This window comes from Mus caroli, chromosome 1 (genome assembly GCF_900094665.2).
Source record: "Mus caroli chromosome 1, CAROLI_EIJ_v1.1, whole genome shotgun sequence".
NCBI lineage: Eukaryota > Metazoa > Chordata > Mammalia > Rodentia > Muridae > Mus > Mus caroli.
Window position 1 is genome coordinate 147,101,605 of NC_034570.1, and position 26,431 is coordinate 147,128,035.

At 43.2% G+C, this 26,431-nt stretch overlaps 1 protein-coding gene across 2 annotated transcripts in view; it reads right to left on the reverse strand.

The window, feature by feature from the left end:
- Soat1 (sterol O-acyltransferase 1) overlaps positions 1–26,431 on the reverse strand; it is a 45,400-nt gene that overhangs the window by 4,432 nt on the left and 14,537 nt on the right. For both annotated transcript variants that reach the window (XM_021172125.2, XM_021172134.2), the window contains exons 3-13: positions 23,650–23,708; positions 12,257–12,408; positions 10,353–10,412; positions 8,230–8,337; positions 7,081–7,363; positions 6,367–6,445; positions 5,570–5,651; positions 5,160–5,205; positions 3,587–3,716; positions 1,608–1,705; positions 164–262 (exon numbers count right to left, since the gene is read on the reverse strand). In XM_021172125.2, coding sequence (XP_021027784.1) covers positions 164–262; positions 1,608–1,705; positions 3,587–3,716; positions 5,160–5,205; positions 5,570–5,651; positions 6,367–6,445; positions 7,081–7,363; positions 8,230–8,337; positions 10,353–10,412; positions 12,257–12,408; positions 23,650–23,708 — 1,196 coding nt within the window. The remainder of the gene's footprint in view (positions 1–163; positions 263–1,607; positions 1,706–3,586; positions 3,717–5,159; positions 5,206–5,569; positions 5,652–6,366; positions 6,446–7,080; positions 7,364–8,229; positions 8,338–10,352; positions 10,413–12,256; positions 12,409–23,649; positions 23,709–26,431) is intronic.

Genomic DNA, 26,431 nt, shown 5'->3' on the forward strand with positions numbered 1-26,431 from the left:
TGTGTGTGTGTGTGTGTGTGTGTGTGTGTGTGTGTGTGAGCATGGAGGTATGGATAGAGGGAAATTATTTGCTGCCCAATGTGGGTTCTGAGAACTGAGCCATCTCCCTAGGCCCTCAGAAACCCCATGTCCTACGTATCATCAGCTAGGCCTTGCTGTTTACCCAGAGCAGGTCTTTGTAAACATAGTAGTAGAGCCAGTCGTGCACCACCACGTTCCAGGTCCTGTAGTAGTTGGAGTATGATGTAGAGTTCCACCAGTCCTGGGGGGGAAAGAAAAGCTGGAAACTCACACACAGCACAACCCTGGCCATTTCCAAAGAGTACACAAGCCTGGTGTGAATAAAGCCTGCAGCACATTATGATAAAACTGTCCACACACTGAGGCTACAAATCTCAAAAAGCAAGTGGGCACTTAGTATTAATACTCACGCTACATATACATATACATATACATATACATATATATAGACTAAGTCTCAGAGTGCATTGTCTCATTATCAACATGGTATGAGGAAAGATACAGAACACATTATAATTTATGTTTGCCATGACAGAGCCAGTAAACTTCCTCTCCACCTTGTTAAACATATGAGAACTGAGCACACATGGAAACAGACCAACTTGGACCACTATGGCAACATTTAATTATAAGGGAGTGAGTGAGATGGGGTCCCTTCTATATTCTGGCCCCCAATTTCGAGGTAAGACTAATAGAATCAGATATCTAAAATTTGCCATCCACATTGACTATCTTTGAGAAGGGAGTGGTAGACTTGAAGTCAAGATAGCACAGCTTGACAAGGCCAGCATTAGCAGGCTAATACCGTTGGAAGCAGAAAGAATACCACTGAAAGTGAAGGAAGTGACTTCCCTTGTGAATGCTCTAGTCTTAAGTGACTGACCCACTGAAGCCACTTTATAAAAGTCAAATGGCCACTCTGAAACAGTGATGGCACCGGCATATCCTCTGACAAGCACTTTCCCATTGCAGTCACAGTATCTTTACAAGATCCCACAAACACTCTACGCTCTTGTGCAGGTGGGTAGAGGGAAGGCCGAGGGGTCTTACTCTACTGCAGCTCAGGCTGGCCTGGAAACCATGGTAACTATCCTGCCTTAGCCTCCTTAGTATGTAACAGCAGCTGGATTATATTAATTATACCTGTATCAGAATTACAGACTTAACATTGGTAAAACTCATAGAAAAGTATCTTCCGGGATTTGTATGAAAAAAAAACCCTCAATACCTAACAATATGTAAATAAAATGGGGCTTGAGGGCCAGTAGGATGGCTCAGCTGGTCAAAGGGCTTGCTGCTAAGCCTGACAGCCTGATTTCCATCTCTGAACACACATGAACTTTGTGCTACATGTGTGCCCACTTCCCTACCCCAACAATGTTTTAAATGTATTAGAAATGCCAGGCAAGGTGGTCCATGCCTTTAATCGCAGCACTGGGGAGGCAGAGGTAGGTGGATCTCTGTGGGGCCAGCCTGGTCTACATAGTGAGTTCTAGGACAACCACACAGAGAAATATATATATATGTTTCAATTGTATATACATACACACACACAAAGTATATATACTATATAATGCATACAATACCTTATAAAACATCCTGTCACCAAATCGTAACATCTCAGCAAAGGCATTGAGCCAGCAGTGCAAAAAGGCAAAGAACGAAAGGAACAGTATCAAGACACCTGAAACAAGAGGACAGTATGAAGGAAGCCTTTCCCAGCAGCTTCCCCCCCCCATCATAAACACACCAGTGAGTGTTTAGCTGGGACACTGCCACGCCGCCTGCTGGGATTCCAGCTCGCCCAGTGCTGAGGTGATACCGTGCACCTTGGAAAGCTCGGTTATTTTATTTATTTATTTATTTTTACTTTAAAAACATTTATTTCTATGTAATTTTAAGATAAAATAGATGGCTCCAGCCTAATTTAAAGAAATGCCTGACCATGCAGCTAAACTTGTGCCCAAGACCCTTTAACTCTGCCCTGTGTGCTACGAATACCAAATACAATGGACTTCTGTCATTCCAAGGTGCCCTGGGCCTGCCTGCCTGCCTGCCTGCCTACCTGCCTACCTGCCTTTCTTTCTTTCTTTCTTTCTTTTTTTTTTTTTTTTGGTTTTCTGAGACAGGGTTTCTCTGTGTAGCCCTGGCTGTCCTGGAACTCACTCTGTAGACCAGGCTGGACTGGAACTCAGAAATCCACCTGCCTTCCAAGTGCTGGGATTAAAGGTGTGCGCCACCACTGGTACCCTTGGGCCTTTCTATCCGCCATTTCTATTTGTCTAAAAACCTTCCCACCACTTTCTACAGACAATATTTTGTAATTAAGACAGTTTTTGTTAGTTGGGCATATTTTCCAATGTCCAGTGTTAAATGTCACCTCTGACATGAGAAACAAAGCCCACACTCACTCTCTTTATACAGCACTTATCATACCACACAGTACTGTAAGATACCCACTGCAGGCCCACCCACTTGATTCACTTCCTCAGAAGGATGTATTTGGTGGACAATATGGGATAAACTGAAAGTGGCTTTAAAATTCGGTCCTTGGAGCTGGAAAAATGGCTCAGTAGTTAAGAGCATGGACTGCTCTTCCAGAGGTCCCAGGTTTGATTCCCAGCACCCACAAGGCAGCTCATAGCTGTCTGTGACTCCCTGTCCCGAGGCACTGGACACCCTCTTCTGGCCTCCACAGCCACTGCAAGCACATGGTGCACATACATTCAGGCAAACACTAATATACATAGTATATAAATAGATTTTTAAAAATCTTAAAATATGGTCCTTAATCCCATGGAGTTCACAGTCAAGTGAGTTAGGTTACCCAGGGGAGCGGTCCCTGTTTCAGGAACGAAAGGTGAAGACAGACAGTGCTAAATATTAGCAAGTGGAGACAAGATGGCTAAGTGGAGGAAGCGCCCCAAAGTGAAGACTGTCTGCACCATCCACACCTGCGTCCGCAGTGCTGGCACACAGTAGGAACCTGTGTGTCACCAGGCAAAGCATTGAGTGAATGAAGCTAAGAGATAAAACCTGGTGAAAAGCGGACAGGTAAGCAATGGTGGCAAATTAAGACTTCAAAATGTGGCCAGAGCATCCAGTGTCCCCACTGTCCCCAGGGGCCACTCTGGAGAGAGCTAAACCATTACAGTGTTTAGCATCAGGAGGAGGTTACCAATGACTTTAACAATGGGTATTTCAGGGGGGAGGGTATGGGGGACTTTTGGTATAGCATTGGAAATGTAAATGAGGAAAATACCTAATAAAAAATATTAAAAAACAATGGGTATTTCAAGGTGACACTGAGAGGTTACAGAGAACTGAGTAGAAAGAGGAAGACAGACGTGAATGTGGACTTCCCACATTGGGGGAAGCAGACTTGAGCAGGAAGTGAAACAAGAAAGGCATCTCACTTGTGGGGCAGACTGAGAGATGGTGGATGGGTGTGTGTAGAGCTGAGTTCACAGGAAAACCAGGGAACTAAAGGCACCGACAGACAGCAGCTTCCTGCTTTCTCCTGACTATCTATGTGGATGGACAAACTGGGGAGCACCCAGGTTACCTGGCAAGATGGAGTTAAACACACACAGGACCAGGACACGAGCACTGAAGGGCTCCTGTTTGATATTCCGGAACAGTGGGGCGCAGAGTCTCTCAAAGATGTAGTACACATAAAACAGGCATCCAAACACCTAGAACACAGTAAAGAAACCATGGCATCTTGGTAAAGGGAGAGAGAGGGCGTGGCTTCCTCCCGATGAAACACATGTATGACTAACGATTACACATAGCCATTTAACCCCAGTATACAGACAGCTGCACCCTTCAGAGAGGGCATTCAAGTTTCATATCTACCATAGTTCTTCCTCATCGTTTACTGAAGACTCTGTCTTGCTGTGAAGCCCAGGCTGGCTTCAAACTCAATAATCCCCCTGCCTCAGCAGCCTAAGAACTGAGTTTACAGACATGTGTCACCACACCTGGCCCAAATGGCATTTTAGACAATTATCCAAGAACCTGTTTATGAACCCTAGAATAACTCATTTTTACAACCGAGTATTTGACTTAAACAGAATTTAAAATGGGATTTTTCTGGGATTTTTGATTCTCAAAATGAGTGAGGAAGAGATGGGGAGTTCTAAGCAAGCTAACCTCACGCATACCACTACCACCCAGAAGAGGCAAGGGGAAGCCATCTAGGTTCTTACTGAAATAATCAAACAGAATTACTTCAATTTAAATATTCTTTAATGAAGAAAAAGACCTTTGACACTGGCAAAGCACATACCATGGCCTGCGTTGAAGGAACTTAGAAAGCTTTAGTCTTGACAGAAAGCATTCTTAAACTGGTTTTGTTGTTGTTGTTTATTTGTTTGTTTGTTTGTTCTGAGACAGGGTCTCACTATACAGTCCTGGTTAACACGATAATTCAAAGATGCCCCTGCCCCTGCCTCCCAGGTACTGAGATCAAAGGCATGAGCCACCAACTCTGGCTCATTTTAAATAGATTTTTAGAAAAAGAGCCAGACTTGATGGCACATGCCTTTAATTAAGCACTTGGAAGGCAGAGGCAAGCAGATTTCAGTGAGTTCAAGGCCAGCTTTATCTACATAGTGAGTTTTAGGGCAGCCAGAGCTACATAATAGAGAAATCCTATCTCAAAAAAATATATAGGGCTGAAGAGATGACCCAGGGATTCAGAGCACTGGCTGCTCTTCCAGAGGATCAAGGTTCAATTTCTAGCACCCATATGGCAGCTCACACCTATCTGTAATGCCAAGGCTTCTGACACCTCACATAGATAACATGCAGACAAAACACCAGTGCATATAAAATAAAAATAAATTACATATATTTTTAAAGAGGTCCATTTGATTTTGTTGTTGTTGTTTTTCTTGAGATAAGGTTTCTCTGTGTAACCCTGGCTATCCTAGAACTCGATCTGTAGACCAGGCTAGCCTTGAACTAAGAGACCTGCCTGCCTCTGCCTCCCAAGTGCTGGGACTAAAGGCATGTGTCACCACCGCCTTGACAAGAAGCCCATTTGTTAAAAAAATAAAATTAAATAAAAATCTTAAAAATAAAAAATAAAATATACCAATCAATAACACGTTAAGCAGTTTTTAAAAAGTTACCTGTAAAAACTGCATAGCGACATAACCCCATCTTACAGTAGGAGTCCTGAAAAGAAAGAGAAAAAAAGGTTTTTGAAAATAAGCAATGAACTCTTTCTGTTGTCCTCTTATCTACAATGTCAAGAACCGAATAATGGCTTTCTACACGTTATATCATTTATGGGCTGGAGGAATAGTTTAACAGGACAGCATGCCACAAAGCCTTGAATCTGATCTCCAACTCCCCCCTCAATTTTAAAAACATCAAAATTATAACATGATTATGTAATTCTACCAAGAATTATTAATTAGCACTGCCCTGTTAGAATGAGCAGTTTTCTCTGTAGCCCTGTATGGACTGCCCGCCTCCAGCGCTGCCCCTCACTGGGCACCTCTGTGCCCCACACACTTCCTCCCCCTTTCATGGTTACCTTGGGTAGTTGTCTCGGTAAATAAGTGTAGGCGCAAACAGGAAGTACAGGTACTGGTTGACTGTGGGTAGTGGATCTTTGCCTAAAAAAGGAAAGCTATTGGATTACAAGATCTTTGACTTGACCCAGAAAACCAGGAGAGCCAAAGTCAGCAACAAGAACAGGGAAGTGGGGAGGGTGGTGGCACACGCCTTTAATCTCAGGCAGATTAAAAATGGTTGGCAAAGCTGGGCAGTGGTGGGCTCATCTTTAATTCCAGCACTCTGGAGGCAGAGGTAGGCAAATCTCTGAGTTCCAGGCCAGCCTGGTCCATAGAGTGAGTTCTAGGACAGCGATGGTTACATAGAGAGACCCTGTTTCAAAATACAAAACACAAAAACCAAACCAAACAGGCAAAACAACGCAACAGGGAAGAACAGCCTGCCCTGTTGGCTCCTATTTTTCTTCCTGGTCTACTAGGATGACTTGTTATTCACGCGATCGCCCAGTTACTGCCAATCTCTCTAAGCCATTCCTGTGACTAAGATAAAAATTCCAGAGTGGGAAGCAAGGGTTTGCAAGGTAAGCAGACACAGTAGGGTGAGGCTATTAACATTCCATGGATGCTCAGTTACAGGAGTCTGAGGATAATTGTTTTCATTGTAGAAAAAAGGAATAGTCAGGAAACAATGAGTCTTCCAAATCAATAACAGACCCCAGGCATAGAATGCAGTACAGTCCCTACAGGACACAGCGTCATCCCAGAGCCAGACAATGCCAGGCCCCATCAATAACCCACTAAGATGACAGTTACATACTTGATTTCTCCTTGGCTGCATTTAGTACTCGTGGGATATTCTCTCTGACAAATGAGTGAGCCTTCATTATCAAACGAATCTGTCAAAGCAGAGGGAACATGAATTTCCTACCTCTGTCTCCTATAAGTAACTCCAGAGCTACACTGGCTAATAGCATTCACACAAAAGAACTTAAATTTGCATATACCAACTCAAGTTAGCCTTTATAAAGGTGGGGGAAAAAAAACTTCCAGATAAAGACATGAATATTACAGGTTTACTTTTTTAAAAAATGGGAAATTAAAAATCTATTTAAAAGAACCAGGTGTGGTGGTGCACCCCTTTAATCCCAGAACTTGGGAGGCAGGGACAGATGGATCTCTGTGAGTTCCAAGCCAGACTGATTTACATAGTGAGTTCTAGGATAGCCAGACCTCTGTACAGAGACCCTGTCTCAAACAAAACAAAACAAAACAAAAAAAGTTCAATATAATGTATTTAAGGTCCAGATAACTGAAATAGAATGAACTTTTTAAAAACACTTCAGTTCTAAAGCCAGCCTTGCTGGAACAGAGCTGCAATCCCAGGATTTGGGAGCTGATGGCAGGAAAATGGGACTTAAGTTGGTATGCATGTGATACTTATGAACATGTATCCAGCATTAGCAACAGTATCAGATCATTACTGTTATGGGACTAAGCATGACATCATTCCCAGTAGCAATCAAATCCTTACCTGTTCCAGTATCAGAATGAACCGGGAGGCTGGTGGCAGTGTGTATGCTAAGACAACATATGTTGGCACAAAGCCTAGAACTCCAAGTTGAAAGGCTAAAAAGAGCAAGCCATGGACAAGGGAATAGATCAATGGGTGAGAACTCTTGCTGTAACCGTGGGCCCATCGCTGGAACAGGAAATAGGGGATTGACAGTGTAGACAGGAACATGGCCCACCATGTCCAAATAACAGTAGGAAATTTGCCAAAAGCATAGGCCAGGAGATTGAACTCAAATACCAGCCTGTGGGGGAGAAAAGAGAAAAAAAGTGAATCTTTGATATGAAATAAATTTATAGAACTCAAAATTCTCTCTCTCTCTCTCTCCCTCCCTCCCTGAGATACACACACAAGCTTTTGACTTTTGGAAATATTAACACTGTCAGCATGTCACATGTGTTCATTATATCACAGTTCACAGAACTAGGCTACTGAGCCGACGTTAAATGTCTATCAATGGAGGATGCATAATAAAAATGTGGTTTATATACATAATAGAAATTTTTTCAGTCTAAAGAATGAAGTTATATCATTTACCGGAAAACAAGTGCAACTGGAGAGAATCTTTTTGAGGGAATTATGCCAGCCTCAGAGAGAGACATATTACATGCTTTCTATCATTTGTGGGCCACGTCTTTACAGACACCTAGGATCCTGTGTGTACACGTGACATGGAAAGCAAAAGCAAACTGGGGCAGAAAGAGGACTGAGGGGAGGGAGGGAAGGGAGGGAGGGGAGAGAGGAGGGCAGCCTCTTTCTCTATGGAAAATAAGTTCAGTGAACGTTATATGCCTGCACAAAAGTGGCCTTCTGTAACCCTGTATAGCGGAGCGCTGCTGCAGGCACCAGCCCAGCGCTTGGGAGGGGAGGAAGGCACATCAGGAGCTCAAGATCACCGTCAGCTATGTGGTCAGCCTGAGCCTAGCTGGACCACTTTCTCAAAACGGATTATTAATGATGATGGCGAGGAGAAACGGAACTCTCCTCTTTCACTTTTAGGAGAGAAGAGACTCATCACCAATTCTGCTGCTCGAGAGGTTTTTTTTGAAGCTAGCAAGAACAGTTCCCTTTCCCCACCCTGTGAGCGGGCTAAGCAGCCTCTCGCCTGACCTTCCTTCATCGATATAGTCCACGACGATCGTGCTGAGGACAAAGAGGATGAGGAGTGCGATGAACATGTGGTAAATTGTTCTGATGTGGTCCACTTCAAACAGCTCGCTGCAAGGGTAGGCCAAGCGGGTCAGGGGTTAGTAATCTACGTTAAATTCTGAAGAGCCACACAGCAAAGGCACTCTTACAAGCAGCTTACAAGACATGCAATCTACTTTTCAAGAAAACTCTTTAAAAAAAGAAAAGAAAAAAAAAATCAAAAAACACCTTTAGTTCCAGCTGTGAGTTCAAGGCCAGCCTGCTCTACAGAGCAAGTTCCAGGACAGCCAAGGCTATCAGAGAAACCTTGTCTCAAACCAAAACCAAACCAAACCAACAAAACATAAAAGCTCAAAAGAATACAACATTAAGTCTGCAGCATACAGAGATTAAAGGATACAATCAAGGTGAAAAATAATGGATCCTTAAACTTTTTCTTTCCAAAATAGGAGAGTGACTCACAGAAGCAGCTTGGCTGCCTTAGAGGGACAATCTGCATCTAGGAACCCATCCAAGGCACTCGACTGTGTGCGCAAAGCCTAGTCTCTGACAAGGACTAACTCTTCAAACCCCGAGTTTTACTAGAGAGTTTCTGTTTGTTGAGGACAGTAAGCAGCTACCTCCCACCAACCTAAAGAACAGCCATTCCTAAACACTTTCCACTTTCGGCTGGTGGATGGCACTTCAGACTGGGCTGTTTTCCTTTTAACAGAAAATACCTTCTGGATAACTGCTCCCCAGTGAGCACCCTCTGTATCCAACAAGGGTTGTAGCCTTAACCTTGGGAAGTATGTGCAGCTTCTAAACAACTTTGAAGGACCTTAAATATTCTTAAGCCTCTATTTAAAGGCTCGTCAAAACCTAATAAAAACCCAGAAAAGCAATTTCCTTGGTCACAACATTTCTTTCTTTCTTTTTTTTAAAGTTCAAGTATATTTTAATTGATAATTTTTCTCTTCTCCTTTGCTTTCTCCCTCCATCCTTCCCTCCCTCCCTTCTCATTAATGAGGACTGAACTCAGGCAGGTCTAGGAATGCATTCTAACACTGAGCTATAGCCCCTTTCATTTTGTTAAGTTTTCAGTAATGCAATTCTTATGTTTTATGTAAGAAGCCTGCATTTTTCTCCAGATGTAAATTTTTGAAACTATAACATATTCCAGTCTCAACACAAACAGAAATTAAAAGGCTTTGCCTTCTCGTCAAGGTTAGAAAATACATACCAATTTCCCTTATACATTGGGAAATTTTCATAAACAAGGTTCATTTTTAAACAAAGGCACATTATGGCACATGATGTAATTTTCACCAACCCAATATTCTGATGGGGTAAATTCCATCGATATCCCAATGAACGCAATGGCAAAGAAGAGACAGCCATCTCCCACCCAAAGTGCACCTTTTGTTTTTGGTTCATAAATTAAGTCAGCACAACCCATTCATAACATGAATATTAAAGAGATTAGGCCAGTGGTTCTCAACCTGTGGGTCACAACCCCTTTAGTGGGGTCACCTAAGACCATTGGAAAACATAGATATTTACATAACGATTCACAAAAATAGCAATGCAAATAATTTTATGGCTGCAAGTCACCACACCATGAGGAACTGTATTAAAGGTCGCAGCGTTAGGAAGGTTGAGAACCAGCAGATTAGATAGGCAGGGAGGGGTTAAAAGCAGTCTTGAGAAAACTGTCAAGAGTCTTGATCTTACTCAATAAAATGAGGTAGGAAAACACATACATATTTAGAAGGCAGCAATTCCAAAACTCTCTCCACGTGGAGTATTTCTACTCTACCCTCTGAATAAACAACTCTTTGTAGCACAATTTCAAAGAATTTGTCAAAGGACAGATTGCTGTTTTTCAGTCTATCTTTTCCAGAGAAGCCAGAAAGAGACCCAGAAGATGAGCAAGAAGGAACACAAAAACATCACCAAGCTTCATGATTTATATGGACTTGGGACAGATAGAAAGATGGATGGGTGGATGACGGACGGACAGAAAGACAGGCAGAACAGAATCAGGACAGCTTTTTTTTCTTCCCACATTCAATTGATAATTAACAAAAGCAATTATCACTCACTCTAAAAGAGACTGCCTTGAAATAAAAATCTTCCCTTGTTCTGGAGGTGCTCTCAGATCTCTGGAAAAGAAAAAAAAAAAAAAAATTACAAGAAAACCCAGGAAGGGGAAGTATGATAAGAAACTTGCCCCCATGAGCGAGAGCAACAGTGCTGCTCATTAACATTTACTGGGCTCCTTCCCCTTTTCCACTCAGGTCTTACGCATGTTCTCCCACCACTCATGACAGTGAACTGAAGTGGGTAAGAGAAACCTATTTAGGAAGGACCTATTTCAGATACCTAACTGAAGCCCTAGACTTTCTATATCCAGCCCCCATGGAAAGGCAGCCCCTTATATGACCCATCCTACGAGCCTCTGTGGGATGCAGGGTCCGCACCACGCTGTACGCTGCTATTGATGCATCCTCTGCACTATCATGATGTATGTCTACTTTCTGCATTTTATTCAATTTCTTATTCAGTGGAGAGTGGCACATGCACGTGTAGAGGTCAGAAGATAACTGGCAGGAGTCAGCTCTTTCCTTCCTCCACATTAAACCAAGGACTGAACTCAGGCTTGGCAGCCAGCACCTTCTGCCTGGATGTTTGTGGAGCTCTTTCCTGTGGCAAAGAACTTACATCAACTCCTAGCAGCCTTCTGATCATGTCAGCTGCTTTGGGGTAATAAAAACTCACATTTTAGCACCTTATATACCATCTTACCTTACTTTGGGCACTGCTATTGCTTCTCAAAACCCTTCTCTAGGAGACATTGGCAGAAAACCCAGAACAGCAAATTAGCACATATTAGCCATTGATACCTTCCCTCTTATTTTTGGTGACTGAACAAATGAAAAAATACATCCTAACTAAAGGGCACATTATTACAAGTACAAACCGAATAAACTGTAACAGGCATGGAATGATGTAGCTAAAAGCAAGGACTCTGGTTTAAATCCCCCATTGTGGGATCTTACAGATTGTTGCAGATAGCTATAGCATCAGCCACACAATGAGGGGCTTGGCTAAGGAGGTTGCGTATACATGTTGCAAACATCATACTGGGCCAGGGCGATGGCTTAGCAGGTAAAGGTACTCGTCACCAAACCGGACATCGTTAGTTCAATATGAGACCCACAGGGCAGAAGGAGAGAACTGATAATCACAGACTGTCCACTGACCTCTACATGTACACTGTGGATGTATGCTTGCATACACACATACATACATATATTCATACATACATACTCACATACATTCATACATATATATATACATTCATACATACATACTCATACATACATACTCACATACATTCATAGATATATATATGCATTCATACATACATACTCATATACATTCATATATACATACTCACATACATTCATATATACGTATATACATTCATACATACATATATCCATACATACATACTCACATACATTCATATATACGTATATACATTCATACATACATACATTCAAACATACATACATACATACTTACATACATACATTCAAACATACATACATACATACATTCATTCATTCATACATATATACATTCATTCATTCATACATATATATACATACATACATTCAAACATACATACATATGCCTTCATACAAAGTAAATAAATGTAAAAAAAATTTAAGGCTATGATAATAAATGAACAGAACTCCATATTAAGAAAAAAATCTTTAATCCTAATACTTGGGAGGCAGAAGCAGGCTCTGTGAGTTTGAGGCCAGTCTGGTCTACATAGAGAGTTCAAGGTTAGCCAAGCCTATACAGTAGGAATCTAACTCAGAAAATAAAGTAAATGAAGTAAAGTGGCCAGACCTGTGACGGGCATCTGCGCATCTGACCGCCGAGCTGTGGGGGAGTAGGTGTCTACACTGAGAGACAACGATCACATACTCACTTGGCTCTGTGGTTGTTTTTCATTTCTTCAAGAATGGAGAAGGTTGTGAGTGCACACCCACCATTGTCCAGAGATGCGGACTTTTCAATGAGGTTGGTCACAAAGTCATCGAAGTGGCATCCAACTTCCTTCATAAACAGTGGCTTCAGCTCCTTGAGGTTTAAAACAGACAAAGGAAGATGTCAGCTCATGCTTGTGGGCTGTTGACGCTGCTCTGAAGGGACGAAGGGATTCCTTAAACAGAGCCCCTTCAACAGGAAGCCACACTAGACAGTGAGTTTACAGACAGACGCAGTTACTGAAAACACAGTAACAATGCATACCCCATTAAAAATAAATGCCCTCCACTGTCCTCTCCCTTTTTTCCCTTAGATAGGATCTCATGTAGCTCAGGCTGGCCTCAAGTCTGCTACACAGACAACAAGCTAACCCTGATCAAAAATCAGTGCATCATATCTATATTATGTAATTATCACAATTTTTTCCCCTAAAGATATCCTTTTGCCCCCAAGTTCCCACAATTTATATTCTAAACAGCTCTTTTAAATGATTTATCTTATTCTATGTGTTTTGCCTGCATGTGTATCTGTGCACCATGTGCACACCTAGTATCTGTGGAGGTCAGAAGAGGGCTCCAGACCCACCGGATGGCTGTGAGCTACCACGTGGGTGCTGAGACCCAAGTCCCTGTCCTCCGCAAGAGCAACAAGTGCTTGTAACTACTGAGACATTTTTTCAGCCCCCACAATTTACATCTTAAACCATGTCACTCTGTATCAAATCTATGTCCATATAATATTTATTCTTGTATTCCATAACTTATGTACTTATCTAATCATAAAACATGAATATATGTGTGTACAGAGCTGTACATCTAAATATTGACACACATAATTATAAAACATTTAAGAGTGTGCATTTATATTTATATATAAATCCATCTTATAAAAAATATATATGTAGAGTCATGTGAAATGGTACATACAGGTGATCCAAACACTCAGGAAACAGACGCAGGAAGATCCTCTGTCTCAAAAAAAAACCCCACCATAAATAAAATGTTTATACAATTGTTATTGGTTTAGGCCTTCAGCTGTTTTTGACTTTTTTTTTTTAAGATTTATTTATTTGTAATCTATAGTGTTCTGCCTGCATGTACACCTGCCAGAGAGGGCAGCAGATCTCATTACAGATGGTTGTGAGCTACGATACGGCTACTGGGAATTGAACTCGGGATCTCTGGAAAAGCAGCCAGTGCTCTTAACCACTGAGCCATCTCTCCACCCTGATCTTAACATTTTAAGACAAATACTTTCAGCCTTTGAATATATTTATATATTATGCTTTTTCAGGTTATAATATGCTATGAGTTTGAGACTAGCCCAAGCTACACAAGCGAGCGCTAGAATAGCATAGGCTATTCTAGTGAGAGACCTTGTCTTAAAAAATAAATAAATAAAAAGAATAAATGGGAAAAAGTAAATAAAATAAAAATAAATCTGAGAGATGACTGTGCATGTAACCACAGGAAGGGTAGTGAGAGTGCTAGAATGCTCTCACGGTGACATGGTGACACAGTGACACAGATGGAGATGTAATACCCACCTCTGCCTCCGAAGTGCTGGGTTAAAGTCATATGCTAACCACACAAGGCCCCAAAATAAAGCTTTTTAAAGAGTAAACGCTTTGCCCTGTGGAAGGAGAATTCGGAGAGAGAAGGGGCAGGGTCCTTTGATCCCATCCAGGGCTAGGACAGATTCTGGGCAGTCTGAGAGACTACAGAGGCAGTACATAATGACAACCCCAGTACCCTGTGCTTGTGAGAATTTGCAGTGCGCCAATGCCCTTGGCACGTTCCAGAAATAACAGGAATAGAGTTCTTCACTGTTGAAACAGACAAGTGCTAAGAACTGAAGTCAGGAATGGGAAGAAAGATGCAGGGGACAAGTCATGCAAGGCCTCACTCAGCATGACCTGAGCTTCGCAGCAAGCTTCCATCTTTTACCCAGCATTAAAGGAGAGCTCTTAGACATGGTAAAGGTTTCCGAGCCACCTCTCTTGGCCAGCTTTCCTCACACCCTGCCACCAGTGTGACACACCCAGGTATCAAGTTAAAGGGAATAAAAGCATGAGACTCGTTAAAGAAAGCTATACAAACTTCAGTAAGGGCTGCTGCAGTCAGACCTCCACTCAGTCAATATCAGCTGAATCATGGCCTTCTTAAGTTATGGGGGCAGCAGTCACCAACGGGGGGGGGGGGGTAAAAGTGCTCCCAGTGCAAGCCTGACACCAAATCTGACTCCCCCAGAACCCTAGGTAGAAAGGGAGCATTGGCTCTCCTGACCNAAGCCTGACACCAAATCTGACTCCCCCAGAACCCTAGGTAGAAAGGGAGCATTGGCTCTCCTGACCTCCAGATGTGTGCCGTGCCACACAAGTGTCACACATACACATCACACATAAGTCACACACACAACACACACACACTAATAATAATAATAACAATAATTATTGTTATTATTTTAATTGATGAGTCTTTTACTTTTCTTCTTTTCTCATTTAAGACAAAAATAAATAAATAAGCCTGCTATAGAGCCTAGGATATCCCCAAATTCAAGGCACCCCTCCCCACTAGCCTCCTGAATACAGATTACAGGCAAGTGCTGCTACACCTAGCTACGACCGACGCAGCTCTAACTCCGTATCCACTGTGTGCCTACCGATGAATGCAGAACCTCTGCCTTTGTCTAACAATGAGGGGAAAGCACAGTGTCACACGGAAAGCCAGCCCTGAGTCACAGGACAGCAAGGACAACATGAGAGGGAACTTAAAGCACCAATGGTGGCAGCCAGTGTGAGGCAGAAGGTCTCAAGTTTCCTGACACCCTAAAGGGTGCACAGGCATTTCCACAGGACTAACTCCTCTGAAACCCCAAAGGGCACACAGGCATTTCCACAGGACTAACTCCTGCCTTTTACTCCCCCTGAGCTCAAATTTGTAATCCAAGACAATCATTAGCTGCAGCCTGTCTTATATACAGCATTATAATCAGGTGTCTAATATGGTCATGTCTTCATGTCTTTCTCTGAGGAATTAAAGACAGCAGAAGCCGCTGCCAGTGGGACTCAGGAAAACTCCTTTGTGGAGACCATAAAGTTTCTTAAACCTCCTTTCAAAAATCCCTGGGGAGGACACTAGGGACTACTTCCATGTCACCCCTCTGTGAGGGGGAACAGAAAGACACGCCTAGCGAAGGGGTCTTCTGCCTTCCGAATTCACCAAACACATGGAACTGATGTTATTTAGAATTCAAAACATGAGCACAGCGAGTCGGAATAAAGCCCGAGAAACCTGAAGTGACATGGCGACAGAGGAGGCTTCAGGACTGACCTGTGCTTCGGTTTGTATTAATTTCACTCACCAATGGGCCCTACCGGAGGGACAGATGCAGAGGGGGAAGAAAGAAGCCGACTAGCAAAGTGTTTAGATCATCTAACAAGCATCCCAGCACTTGGGAGGCTGAGGCAGGAGGATTGCTGGCCATTCTGTATGTATCTGGGGCATCCTTGGCTATAGAATAAGACCCTGTTTCAAAGCAACAGAGACCAAATGAACAGAAATCCAGGGGGAATGCACTGTGTGTGGAGCTCCAATGAACGTGCGCTGTCTTTAAAAAACAGAGTCTGACTCCAGTCACTTGAAAGATCCCGAGAACAGAGAACAACAAGGAACCTACACAATAAAAGCCCGAGTGCTCAGGGATGGGGCGGGTGAGCGGGAAGGATGGACGGACATTTTAGGCACAGATTTACGTACATGCTCAGATCCACAACTCAGAAAGCAGTTCTTCCAGAAAGACTTTCAGAAAGAGGCTACAATGGACTGGGGACTGAAAGAAGAAAAGATTCATTTGTAGATGAGTAAAATAACTCTTTCAAAGGCTGGGAAACTTCCAAGTACGCTGGGAGAAAAAGCACAGAGCAAACCAATCAGGGCCCCGCTTTTTAACACCTCAAAAACCCATATGACTTCATCCCAGTGTCCTCGAAGCTGGCTTTAGGAAGCCTTTGCTGACTCGGCATGGCCTCTAATAGCCTGGGAAGTGTTTTGTTCTCTGACTCAGTGCCTGGCTCAGCACAAAGAACCCTTCAACCTCACAGTGGCGCAGCAGAAACCCGACCTTTCTAAACAAAACAAGCAACATTAAGGAAGGTGGAGGGTGGGGTCCTGGGTTGAGGACTTCACTGAGCCCCTAGGTCTACCCTGGAAAGTCTTCCTGTTTCTTTTCCTTCATTACTTTTTCTCTCTCTTTTGCCTGTTTGCCTTCCCAACTTTCAATGTCTCTGTTGGTTGGTTTTGTTTTGGGTTTTTGTTGTTTTTTGTTTGTTTGTTTTTGGTTTTTTTGAAGCAGAGTTTTACTCTCTAGCCCAGACTGACCTCAAACTGGAGGTGATCCTCCTGCCTCAGCCTCCTGAATGCTGAGCTGACAGGCACTTGATGCCATGTCTAACTGAATACCACCTTTTGTATGTTATGCACTCAGAGAAGTCACTTAAGTGACTATGTAGTTCCAAACGACTGCGGAACCAGCCGGTACTAAAGCTCTCCTAGACACACGACAGCTGGACTGCTTTAATCTTTGCTAATAAAGACTATAGAGAGTGGTTATTAAAACAAGACAAGACGGGCAGTGGTGGCATAGGCCTAAACCTAAGCTTTAAAAAAGTCAGTTGAAGGCTACGGCTGTAGCTCATTGACAGATCGTGCTGAGCTGGAGCAAGGCCCTGAGTTCCTTCCCTAACCTGGAGTTGGGAGGGTTAGTTAAAAGAAGCAGGTAGGTCGGGCAGTGGTGGAATACGCCTTTAATCCCAGCACTTGGGAGGCAGAGGCAGGCGGATTTCTGAGTTCGAGGCCAGCCTGGTCTACAGAGTGAGTTCCAGGACAGCCAGGGCNGGATTTCTGAGTTCGAGGCCAGCCTGGTCTACAGAGTGAGTTCCAGGACAGCCAGGGCTACACAGAGAAACCCTGTCTTGAAAAACCAATCAATCAATCAATCAATCAATAAATGCAGGTAAAGTGGTGTATGCAAAATCCCAGAACTTGTCAGCTGTCACACTGGGAAAAACCTGGGTTCATACACCCTCAGACTTCATTACACGATACTGCTCTCCACCAAACATTATCTGAAATTTTATTTATATATATATATGTATATATATAAAATATATGTGTGTGTATATATACATATACACACATATATATAATATTCCTCATAGTTAACCAATGAGACATCCATACAAAAAACTACAATGAGAACACTTTAAAATCACTTCAAAATATAGAATATACAAGCACAAAACCTAAGACATTATGTAAACCAAACACAGCAATGTACACGTGTGTGAGTGGATGTGTGTGTGCACTCTCCCTATTCAGATAGATGCAAGCTTCGCACAATCTGTCTACATGGAACCGTGTGTATGACAGAAAAAAAGGAAAATGAGCCAGAATGTTATCTTGCGGTGATGGGCATTTAGTTGGTAGCTATTTCTTTCTATGCTTCTCTTAGGGGTTTTCTGCAATGAACCTATACCACATTTACAATGGGAGGGGGGAGTATGTAATAAAATATATTCCTCCTGCTCGTAAAACCAATTGGTGTGGCAATATAACATTAAGATAAAAATCTTAAATTGTGGATATCTTTTATTAGTAAAAGTGAGTTATATAACTGGAAGAGAATCAGAGTGTCTTCTCTGTCTGTGGTGGTTTTGTTGTCTGCACTGTTTTGAGACAGGGTCTCAAATGCCCAGCCGTGAAACTTGATACCTTGAACAACTCCTCCTGCTCCTGCTCCTCCTCCCTTTACTTCACATGTGCTTGGATAATTAATGAGTGTATGTCATCATGCCCAGCTCTCTTCTCATTATTTAAAGTGTTCTATCTAATCCAGAGGATGCTGATTTTTGTGAGGTACCAAGATTAAAAAGCTTCCTCTTCAGACCTGACACATCCATGCATGGGGACAGTGACTGAGATCAAGAGTTCACAACCTCAACCTCATCATGCCTTTAGTCCAGCCTGGGCTACATGAGAGCCTGTTTCCCTGGGAGGGGATGGTGAAGGGAAGGGACAGGATGGAAAGAGAGAGGGAGAGAGAGAGAGGGAATGGGGAAGGGAAGGGGATAAGGAAGCAGAGGGAGAGAGCATGAATTATACGCATAGCCCAGTGTATCTATTCAATTTCAGAGATATTAAATAGAACATATGGAAAATGTATTCCTCAATCAGAGTCACGCAAATCATTATCTTTTGACTAATTTTGATGTTTTGGCTTCATTAACCATAAAACAGAGTAGAGCAATAGGCAGGGTAAGCCTGCAGTCCCAACACTGGGGAGGCTGAGGCAAGAGGACTATCTCAAGTTTTAAGCCAATCTGGGCTCCAAGCTAAGATCCTGCTACAAGGTAAAATTCTGTCTCAAAAAAGAAAACAAAAAAAAAATTCCAACTCCCACCCCCACAAAATAACAACAACAACAACAACAATAATAATAAATAGAGCTTCTTAACAAGTCTTCAAAACCTCCAAAATTGGGCAAGTCCTTCTCATGGACACCACCTGACACAGTCTTTTAAGTATCTAACTGATCACGCTACTCAGCACCCACTTTGTACAGTGCATGAAGTACAAGGACAGAGAAACATGAAGCATGCTGGGCAGGTGAAGTGGCCGAGCCCTGTGAGTCTTCACAAAACATGGACGGGACCCTAGGAGTCTACACATGAGCCTTGTGAATCTCCACTAAACACGGACGGGTCTGTGAGTCTACATTAAACATGGATGGCCCTTTCGTCTTTATCTGGAAGGCTGAACATTCCCAAGGGCAAAGACTTTGTAGTTTTTTTTTTTTTTTAATGATGAAATAAAAAGACCAACAACCTGACTTTCCCAAGTCTCCACAGTAGACTAAGTCAAATGAGAAAAGAAACTCAGAAGAATGTAAGCAGACCTGCACAGCCAAATAGAAAGTGAGATTTGACCTCTGACTGGAAGCCAGTGGGACAAAGAAAAAGGGTCCATTGTAGCAGAGGTGCTGAGGATCAAACCCAGGGACCCACGTATGTTAGGAAGACACTCTACCAAGCAAGCCATACGCCCAGCCCACAACTGCTGATCAAACACATTTATATCAAATCACTCATGGGTTCATTAAATGGAGTGTAATGATTCATTTAGAACAGAGGACTACATAATAAATGCAGGGAACCACGCAGGGGTCTGTAATCTGAGCAGAAAGGTGGAGGGGGGGAGGTGGCCAGCTGAGGCCTGCCTGAGCTAGAGTTGAGTTCCGGGTCAACTCGACAGATACCTTAAGGATCCCTAAGCAAGCAAACAAATGGAGCTGGGGACTTAGCTCAGTGGTTCAGGAGAGAGCACTCGAGGCCCTCCGTTTTCTCCACGTACCTCAATCAATCAAACTGTAGACTAAGAACTCAGGAGGACAGAACGGGGAGTACTCAAATCACAGATGGGAGGAAATGGAAGTCAGAAGGATGAGCTGGGACTTGAGGATCTGGTGCAGTGTTTTGGTTGGTGAAGGAATAAAGTGAAAGCAAGCAGATAAAAAGAGATACACCACACAGGCATGAAACGGAGGAAAACGTACAATGGAAGGCCAACTTTCCAACACCCTTTTCCACTGCTCCCCAGTAGAGCATAAATAACCATCAAAGAACTGAGAGACAGTGTGTCTGTCCCCGCACCACCGTTCAGACGGCTGCCGGCCCTTAACAGCAGGAACGATGTCTCACAACCCTAAAGCCTCGTCCCACACATAATCCGTGCTATGGGCTAAGTTCAAGTTCACCTCCTCCACGACTCCTTTCTTCACTTCATTCCTTTCTCTCTCATTGCAGATGCCTAGTGACTGGACCGAGGGATCTTGCATTTGCTCACTACTTATGCATTGTTGTCAGTATGGGCACATAAGTGCCACAGCACAAATGTAGACATGTGAAGACAATTTTAGGGAGTCAATTCCTGAATTCTCTACCAGCTGGATTCTGGGGACTGGGCTCAGGCTGTTGACTGGGGTGGCAAGAGCCTGTATTCAGTAAGGCATCTCACAGTTCCCAGAAGTTAATAGTTTTATTCATGAATACATGAAACAGATAAATAGAGTACTCATTTTTTTTTTTAAAGAAGCTTTTTGCTGGGCAGGGGAGCTCAGACTAGTAATTTCAGTACTCCAAGGCTTACACAGGGGGATTGTTTTGAGTTCAAGTCCAGTCTGAGCTACATAGCAAGAGCTTGTCCTAAAATAACAAAATCAAGCCTAAAAAGAATAGGTATGGCCCCCATAGATTCATGTGTTAGAAGGCTTGGCCCAGGGAGTGGCACTATCTGGAGGTGAGGCCTTGTTGTGGGTGTGGCCTTGTTGGAGGAAGTGTGTCACTGTGGGGATGGGCTTTGAAGTGTCCTATGCTTAAATTAAGCTCTGGCCAGTGTGGAATGCAGTCTCCTGGCTGTCTTCAGATCAAGATGTAGAACCCTCAGCAACTTCTCCAGCATCATGTCTGCCTGGATGCTGCCACACTTTCTGCCATGATGATAATGGACTGAACCTCTGAAAGGGTAAGCCAGCCCCAGTTAAATGTCTGCCTTTATAAGAGTCTTGGTCATGGTGTCTCTTCACAGCAATAAAATCCTAACTAAGACAGCTTGGATCTGTGGAGCTTCCCCCAATTCTGTGCTCTTCCTGACACCCCCTCCTCCCCTCACCACTACTTCCCTCTCCACATTCTTTCCCTGGTGGATTTGTGAAATTGTATGAAAATGTTCCTGCCACTTCAGCTTTTTCTTCTCTCTTATGGAAATCTGTCGTCATGCTTTCTGTAGACTCTCAGGGAGAACAGCTTTGCCCATTGTTCACTATGGTCCAGCCTATGACGTCAACTTGTCCTGGGGCTAATTAGCAGCCTAACTTCATTCTTCTTTTATTTACTATTCTGCATGGGTGGGTACTTTGCCTGCACATATTTCTGTGCATTGGACACTGGTTGACAAGGTCAGTGGATCCCCAGGGACTGGAGTTACAGAGGCTGTGAGCTCCACAGATGTGCTGGGGGTCTAACTGGAATCCTCTGGAAGAGTGGCCAGTGCTCTTACCTACTGAGCCACCACTCTAGGCCCCAACGTCACTCTTAAGTTGATTCAGTTAAAATATGGCACCTGGTGATCTTCTTAAAAGATTTATTTTTTTAAGTGTATGTGTGTACAGACATGTGTATGTATGTGCATCGCATGTATACCGATGACCATGGAAACCAGAAGAGGGAGTCAGATCCCCTAGGGCTGAAGGAGTTAGAGGAGGTTGTAAGTCACCTAGAGTGAGTCCTGGGAGCCAAACTTAGGTCCTCTGCAAGATCAAGTGTTCTAACCACTGACCAATCTCTCCAGCTCCACATTTTAGACAAGGTCTTCTATGTAGCCCAGGATGGCCTTAAAGTCGGAGTCAGGAAAACCTCTCAACTGCTGGGATTTCATATATTACAGGCATATATGTGCTACCTACCTAGGTAATAAGTCTTTTAAACAGGCCCTTATATTGGAATAATGATGTACTAGTTAGAAAAAAACGTTGTCTGGACCACAAGATGCCTCAGCAGATAAAGGCAGCTGCTATCACACCGAGCAACCTGCATGCAGGCCCTGGGATCCACCTGATGGAAGGAGCTGTCGTCTGACCTCCACACTCATGTGCCACGCCCACACACTCATGTGAGCACACAGGTGCACACACACATAAAATATGTAAAATGCCATTTAGCAGCTTTCTTGAGTACCACTTTATAAAACAGTTCAGTAGACATCACAAATACACTTAGAAGAGTGGGTTCTCCACCTGAGGGTTGCACACCACAGGAGTCAGACATCAGATATTGACATTATGATTCATAACAGTAGCAAAACTACAGTTATGAAGTAGCAAAGAGACTATGTTATGGTTGAAGGTCACCACAACGTGAGGAACTAAATTATCCAGTCAAAGCATTGGAAAGCTGAGAACCACAGCCTTAGAGTGTGAATTGTGGAGAATAATCCATTAATGTTAAACAAACAGGGTCTTGTACTAATATTTCTAGTGATAGCATCATTCAAGGCTCCGGAAAGGAAAGTGCAAGGTTTCAAAGAAATTAAAATAAAGGGGAATGACATCCTCTGGCCTTTAAAGGTAACTAGAAGACTAAAGTCGGTCATTGGACACGGAGTATAACTTCAATTCTGTCAGTGAACTTCGCTAGCAATCTCATTGGAAAAGGGAAAAATTTAGCACACTCAAAATAAAATCATACTTTTTTTTTTTTTTTTTTGGTTTTTCGAGACAGGGTTTCTCTGTATAGCCCTGGCTGTCCTGGAACTTACTTTGTAGACCAGGCTGGCCTCAAACTCAGAAATCCGCCTGCCTCTGCCTCCCCAGTGCTGGGATTAAAGGCGTGTGCCACCACGCCCGGCTAAAATCATACATTTTTGGAAAACTTAATGGCCCTGCTGAGTCTATATGGTTCATAGGACAGTCTGTCCACATTTAAAATGGCTTCATAATAGTTTTTTTAAATTATTTCTCCTTCCCTGTCAGGTAATTAGATTCTAGATTCAAAACATTGAATATGAACAGATGTATTAAGAACCACAGCAGGGGTTTTCACAATGCACTTACACGCGTGCACATGCACATGGGCACTTGCGCCAGCTGCTCTCAGGGTTCACCATGCACAGATTTGCTTGCAAAAGCCAGATGATGGCCCTGATGGACAGAACCAGAGAGAAGGGCAATATGCGGCGTTCTTATGTGGGATGACAAAGGGATATCTTCTTTTCCTGTTCACAGCAACATCTCAACTTATAAGAAAGGCAGATAACTATTTATAATGGGTAAGTCGAGGTGGCAGGCACTTGTAATCCCAGCACTGGAGAGCCAGAGGTACGAGGAGCTACAGTTCCAAGCCTGGATTAGACTGGGAGTCTCAAAAAATTAAAAATAAATAAAAATAAAAATGGGGCTGGGCCAGTGAGATGGCTCGGCTGGTAAAGGTGGGTGCTGGCAAGCCTGGCGTCCCCAGTTCAATCCCCAGGACTCACATCAGAAAGGAGAGAACGGACTCTGGTAAGTCACCGTCTGACCTCCACATACATGCTCAATACATACACACAACAGCAGCAATAAAATAAAGCAAAGCGCAGAGGGTGGGGACCAGGAACTCCAGGTCAGTCCTGGGTTACATAAGAACGTGTCTAAAAAAAGAAAATAAAACCTAACTAAATAAATGAGGAATATTCACAATGTCACTTTACCGAAAAAACAAAAACAAAACAAAAAGATACTTGCCTCCGCCTCTGCTGCCAACAGCCTCTTCTTGGCTATCAACTGTTTCATGGTAATGTGACCTACGGGAAATAAGAATAATTGGATATTTAAAACTGAACCTTAAGTTGATATCCTGCAGCAGTGAACCATTAAGCTGGAAGCAAGCAAACAGAGACGAGTGCACACATCATGGTGCAAACACAGCGCGCCCTTCAGAGAGAAGCACAGCAGTCTAGGGTGGGTCCATGTACAGTTATGGGTCCACTTCTGGCAAGGTGAGAAACGAGGCCCCTGAACAGAGCTCCACATGAGACTGTGAAGATACCGAACAAAATATTAAGAATGAAACCACTTGCTTTTAAAGCTTATTGCTGGGACTGGAGGGCCTAAATCTCTGTGGCTGAGTGCTTGCTGCTCTTGCAAAGGCCCTGAGTTCATTCCCAACCCTCAAGTCAGGCAACGCCCAACTGCCTGTTCCTTTCTCCAGGGCATCTAACCCACCCCTTGTAGCCTCCCAGGGCACCGGCACTCACGTGTGCATAAATTCATAATTAAACTTTTTTTAAAATCTTTTTATAAATTCATTGCAAAGCTGGCCCAAGTTCACAGAATGAAAGATTAAAAAAGCTAGAACCCTAAGTGACATGTGATAAACACGTGGATTCTTGCCAAATGCTAGCACTGGTGGCCACACAGCATGTGGTCCTTTCACTATACAGGACCCAAGGCCAGGCTCTTTACAGAATGGCAAAACCTAGGGCCTGTTTGGACTTCAGACTCAGAAGTCGAATAGAATACCACCTTAGCGCTAAGGACCCACATGGCCATGTCCTCAGTGTCCTAGACAGAAACAGAAGGTAGAAGAAAGGAAAGTCTGTCTCTCCTTCAAAAGACCGGAACAGAGTCCCCTGAAACCTTGCAACACTCCAGTGGATTTTGCAACCTAAAGTTTTGTTATCTCAAAAACCTCAGAGTGTGTTTGTTTAACAGCAAACTCGAGCTGCGTTCCTAGACTGCCAACAGATAAATACAATTCCTCCCAGGAAGGTCACAGAATCAGCCAAGGCCTTCAACAATTAATTCTAACAGAGCTCTGAGCACAGAGGAGAAGCCCATCCTGGTTACAAACCAAAGAGAAACAGCAGGGGAGAAACAAAGGGGCTCAGGTCAGAAATATTAGACATTAGTAATGCCATGTAGACAATTCATTTATGTACATACATACATACATACATTTTATGTATATGTATTTGGTATATTTTATTATATGTTTAATTACATATATACGTATAGATAGTCTTAAATAATAATGAAAAATGATGGTAAGCATTTTTCCAGAAAAAAATTGTATGAAGACTTGTTAGGTTCCTGGGACTCCTATCTTGGTCGAACGTCAACCTTGAGTTGCTCTCCAGTATTGTATTTAATATGCTTTTCTTCAAAAGTCAGATTATATACTTATTTTCTAGGTTACCAACTGCATGGTAAATCAGTGTTGTCCAAAGTTGTACTCACTAACTATATAGCCCAGGATGGCCTGCCTCAAACTCACAGTAATCCTCCTGCCTCAGTTTGGATTACCAACACACTCACCAAGTTAAAGTAAAGCTCTGTTTTATTTTCAAACAGTATCTCACATAGCCCAGGCTGGCTTTGAACTCCGGATCTGCCTGCATACAGCTCCCAAATTAGAATTATAGGTGGTAACACAACACCCTGCTTAATAAGGGTTTTTTAAAAGCTACAAAATAAGATTTCTAGGTAAGTCTGCAAACTGCAATCTGCCTCTATGACATGGTACAAAAGTGTCAAAAGAAAAACACAGACTCTATTCCAAAAAGGAAGTGTTTCTGAAATCCTTCAAGCATGACAGTCAAATGAGTAGAAACCGGACATGTGGCTCGGGGTTCATCACACCTATCTCATCTGGGAAATAAACCAGGAAGTCTGGTGAGAGAAGAAACAGACAGCCTGCCCACAGGCCGGAGCCAGCTCCCACAAGCTTCAAAACTACTTCTAGGTTTGCTGAGAGTGTGACTTCTCTGTCAGGACTGGTGATAGCAGCTGAGAAGGGCTGCTCCAACTCAGAGAGCTAGGGTGAGTACCATCTTAAGAAGAAACCTATGGTTAAAAGTGAACTGGGGGATGGGATGGGGGGGTGATGCATCCCTTTGATCCCTGCACCTCGGAAGGCAGAGGCAGGTGGATTTCTGAGTTAAAGGCCAGCCTGGTCTACAAAGTGAGTTCCAGGGCTACACAGAGAGATCCTGCCTTGTAAAACCAAACCAACCAAACAAACACATTAAAAAAACAAAACAAAAAGCACCTGGGCTGAGAATGGTAAGATGGCTCAGCTGATAAAGGTGCTTCCTGCCAAGACGGAAGGAATGAGTTCAAGTTCCCAGGACCCACATGATAGGAGGAGAACACCGACTCCCAAAACTTGTCCTCTGACGCCACACATGTGCCACAGCACAGTGATACTGGGGGGTAGTAGGGACATAACAGAAGGTCACCTAGAGTTCAAGGCCAACCTGGGCTATAGAGTAAATGCTGTCTCAAAGCAACAAGTGCTGTGAGATAGCTCAACCATCTATCTGTCTTCAGTACCTGGAACCCAGAGTAGACCAAAGTTCCAACTCCCAAAGCTGACCTCTGACCTCCACACATGCTGTGACTGACCTCTGACCTCCACACATGCTGTGACTGACCTCTGACCTCCACACATGCTGTGACTGACCTCTGACCTCCACACATGCTATGGTACATGTGCACCCACACTCACACATGTACATCATACACA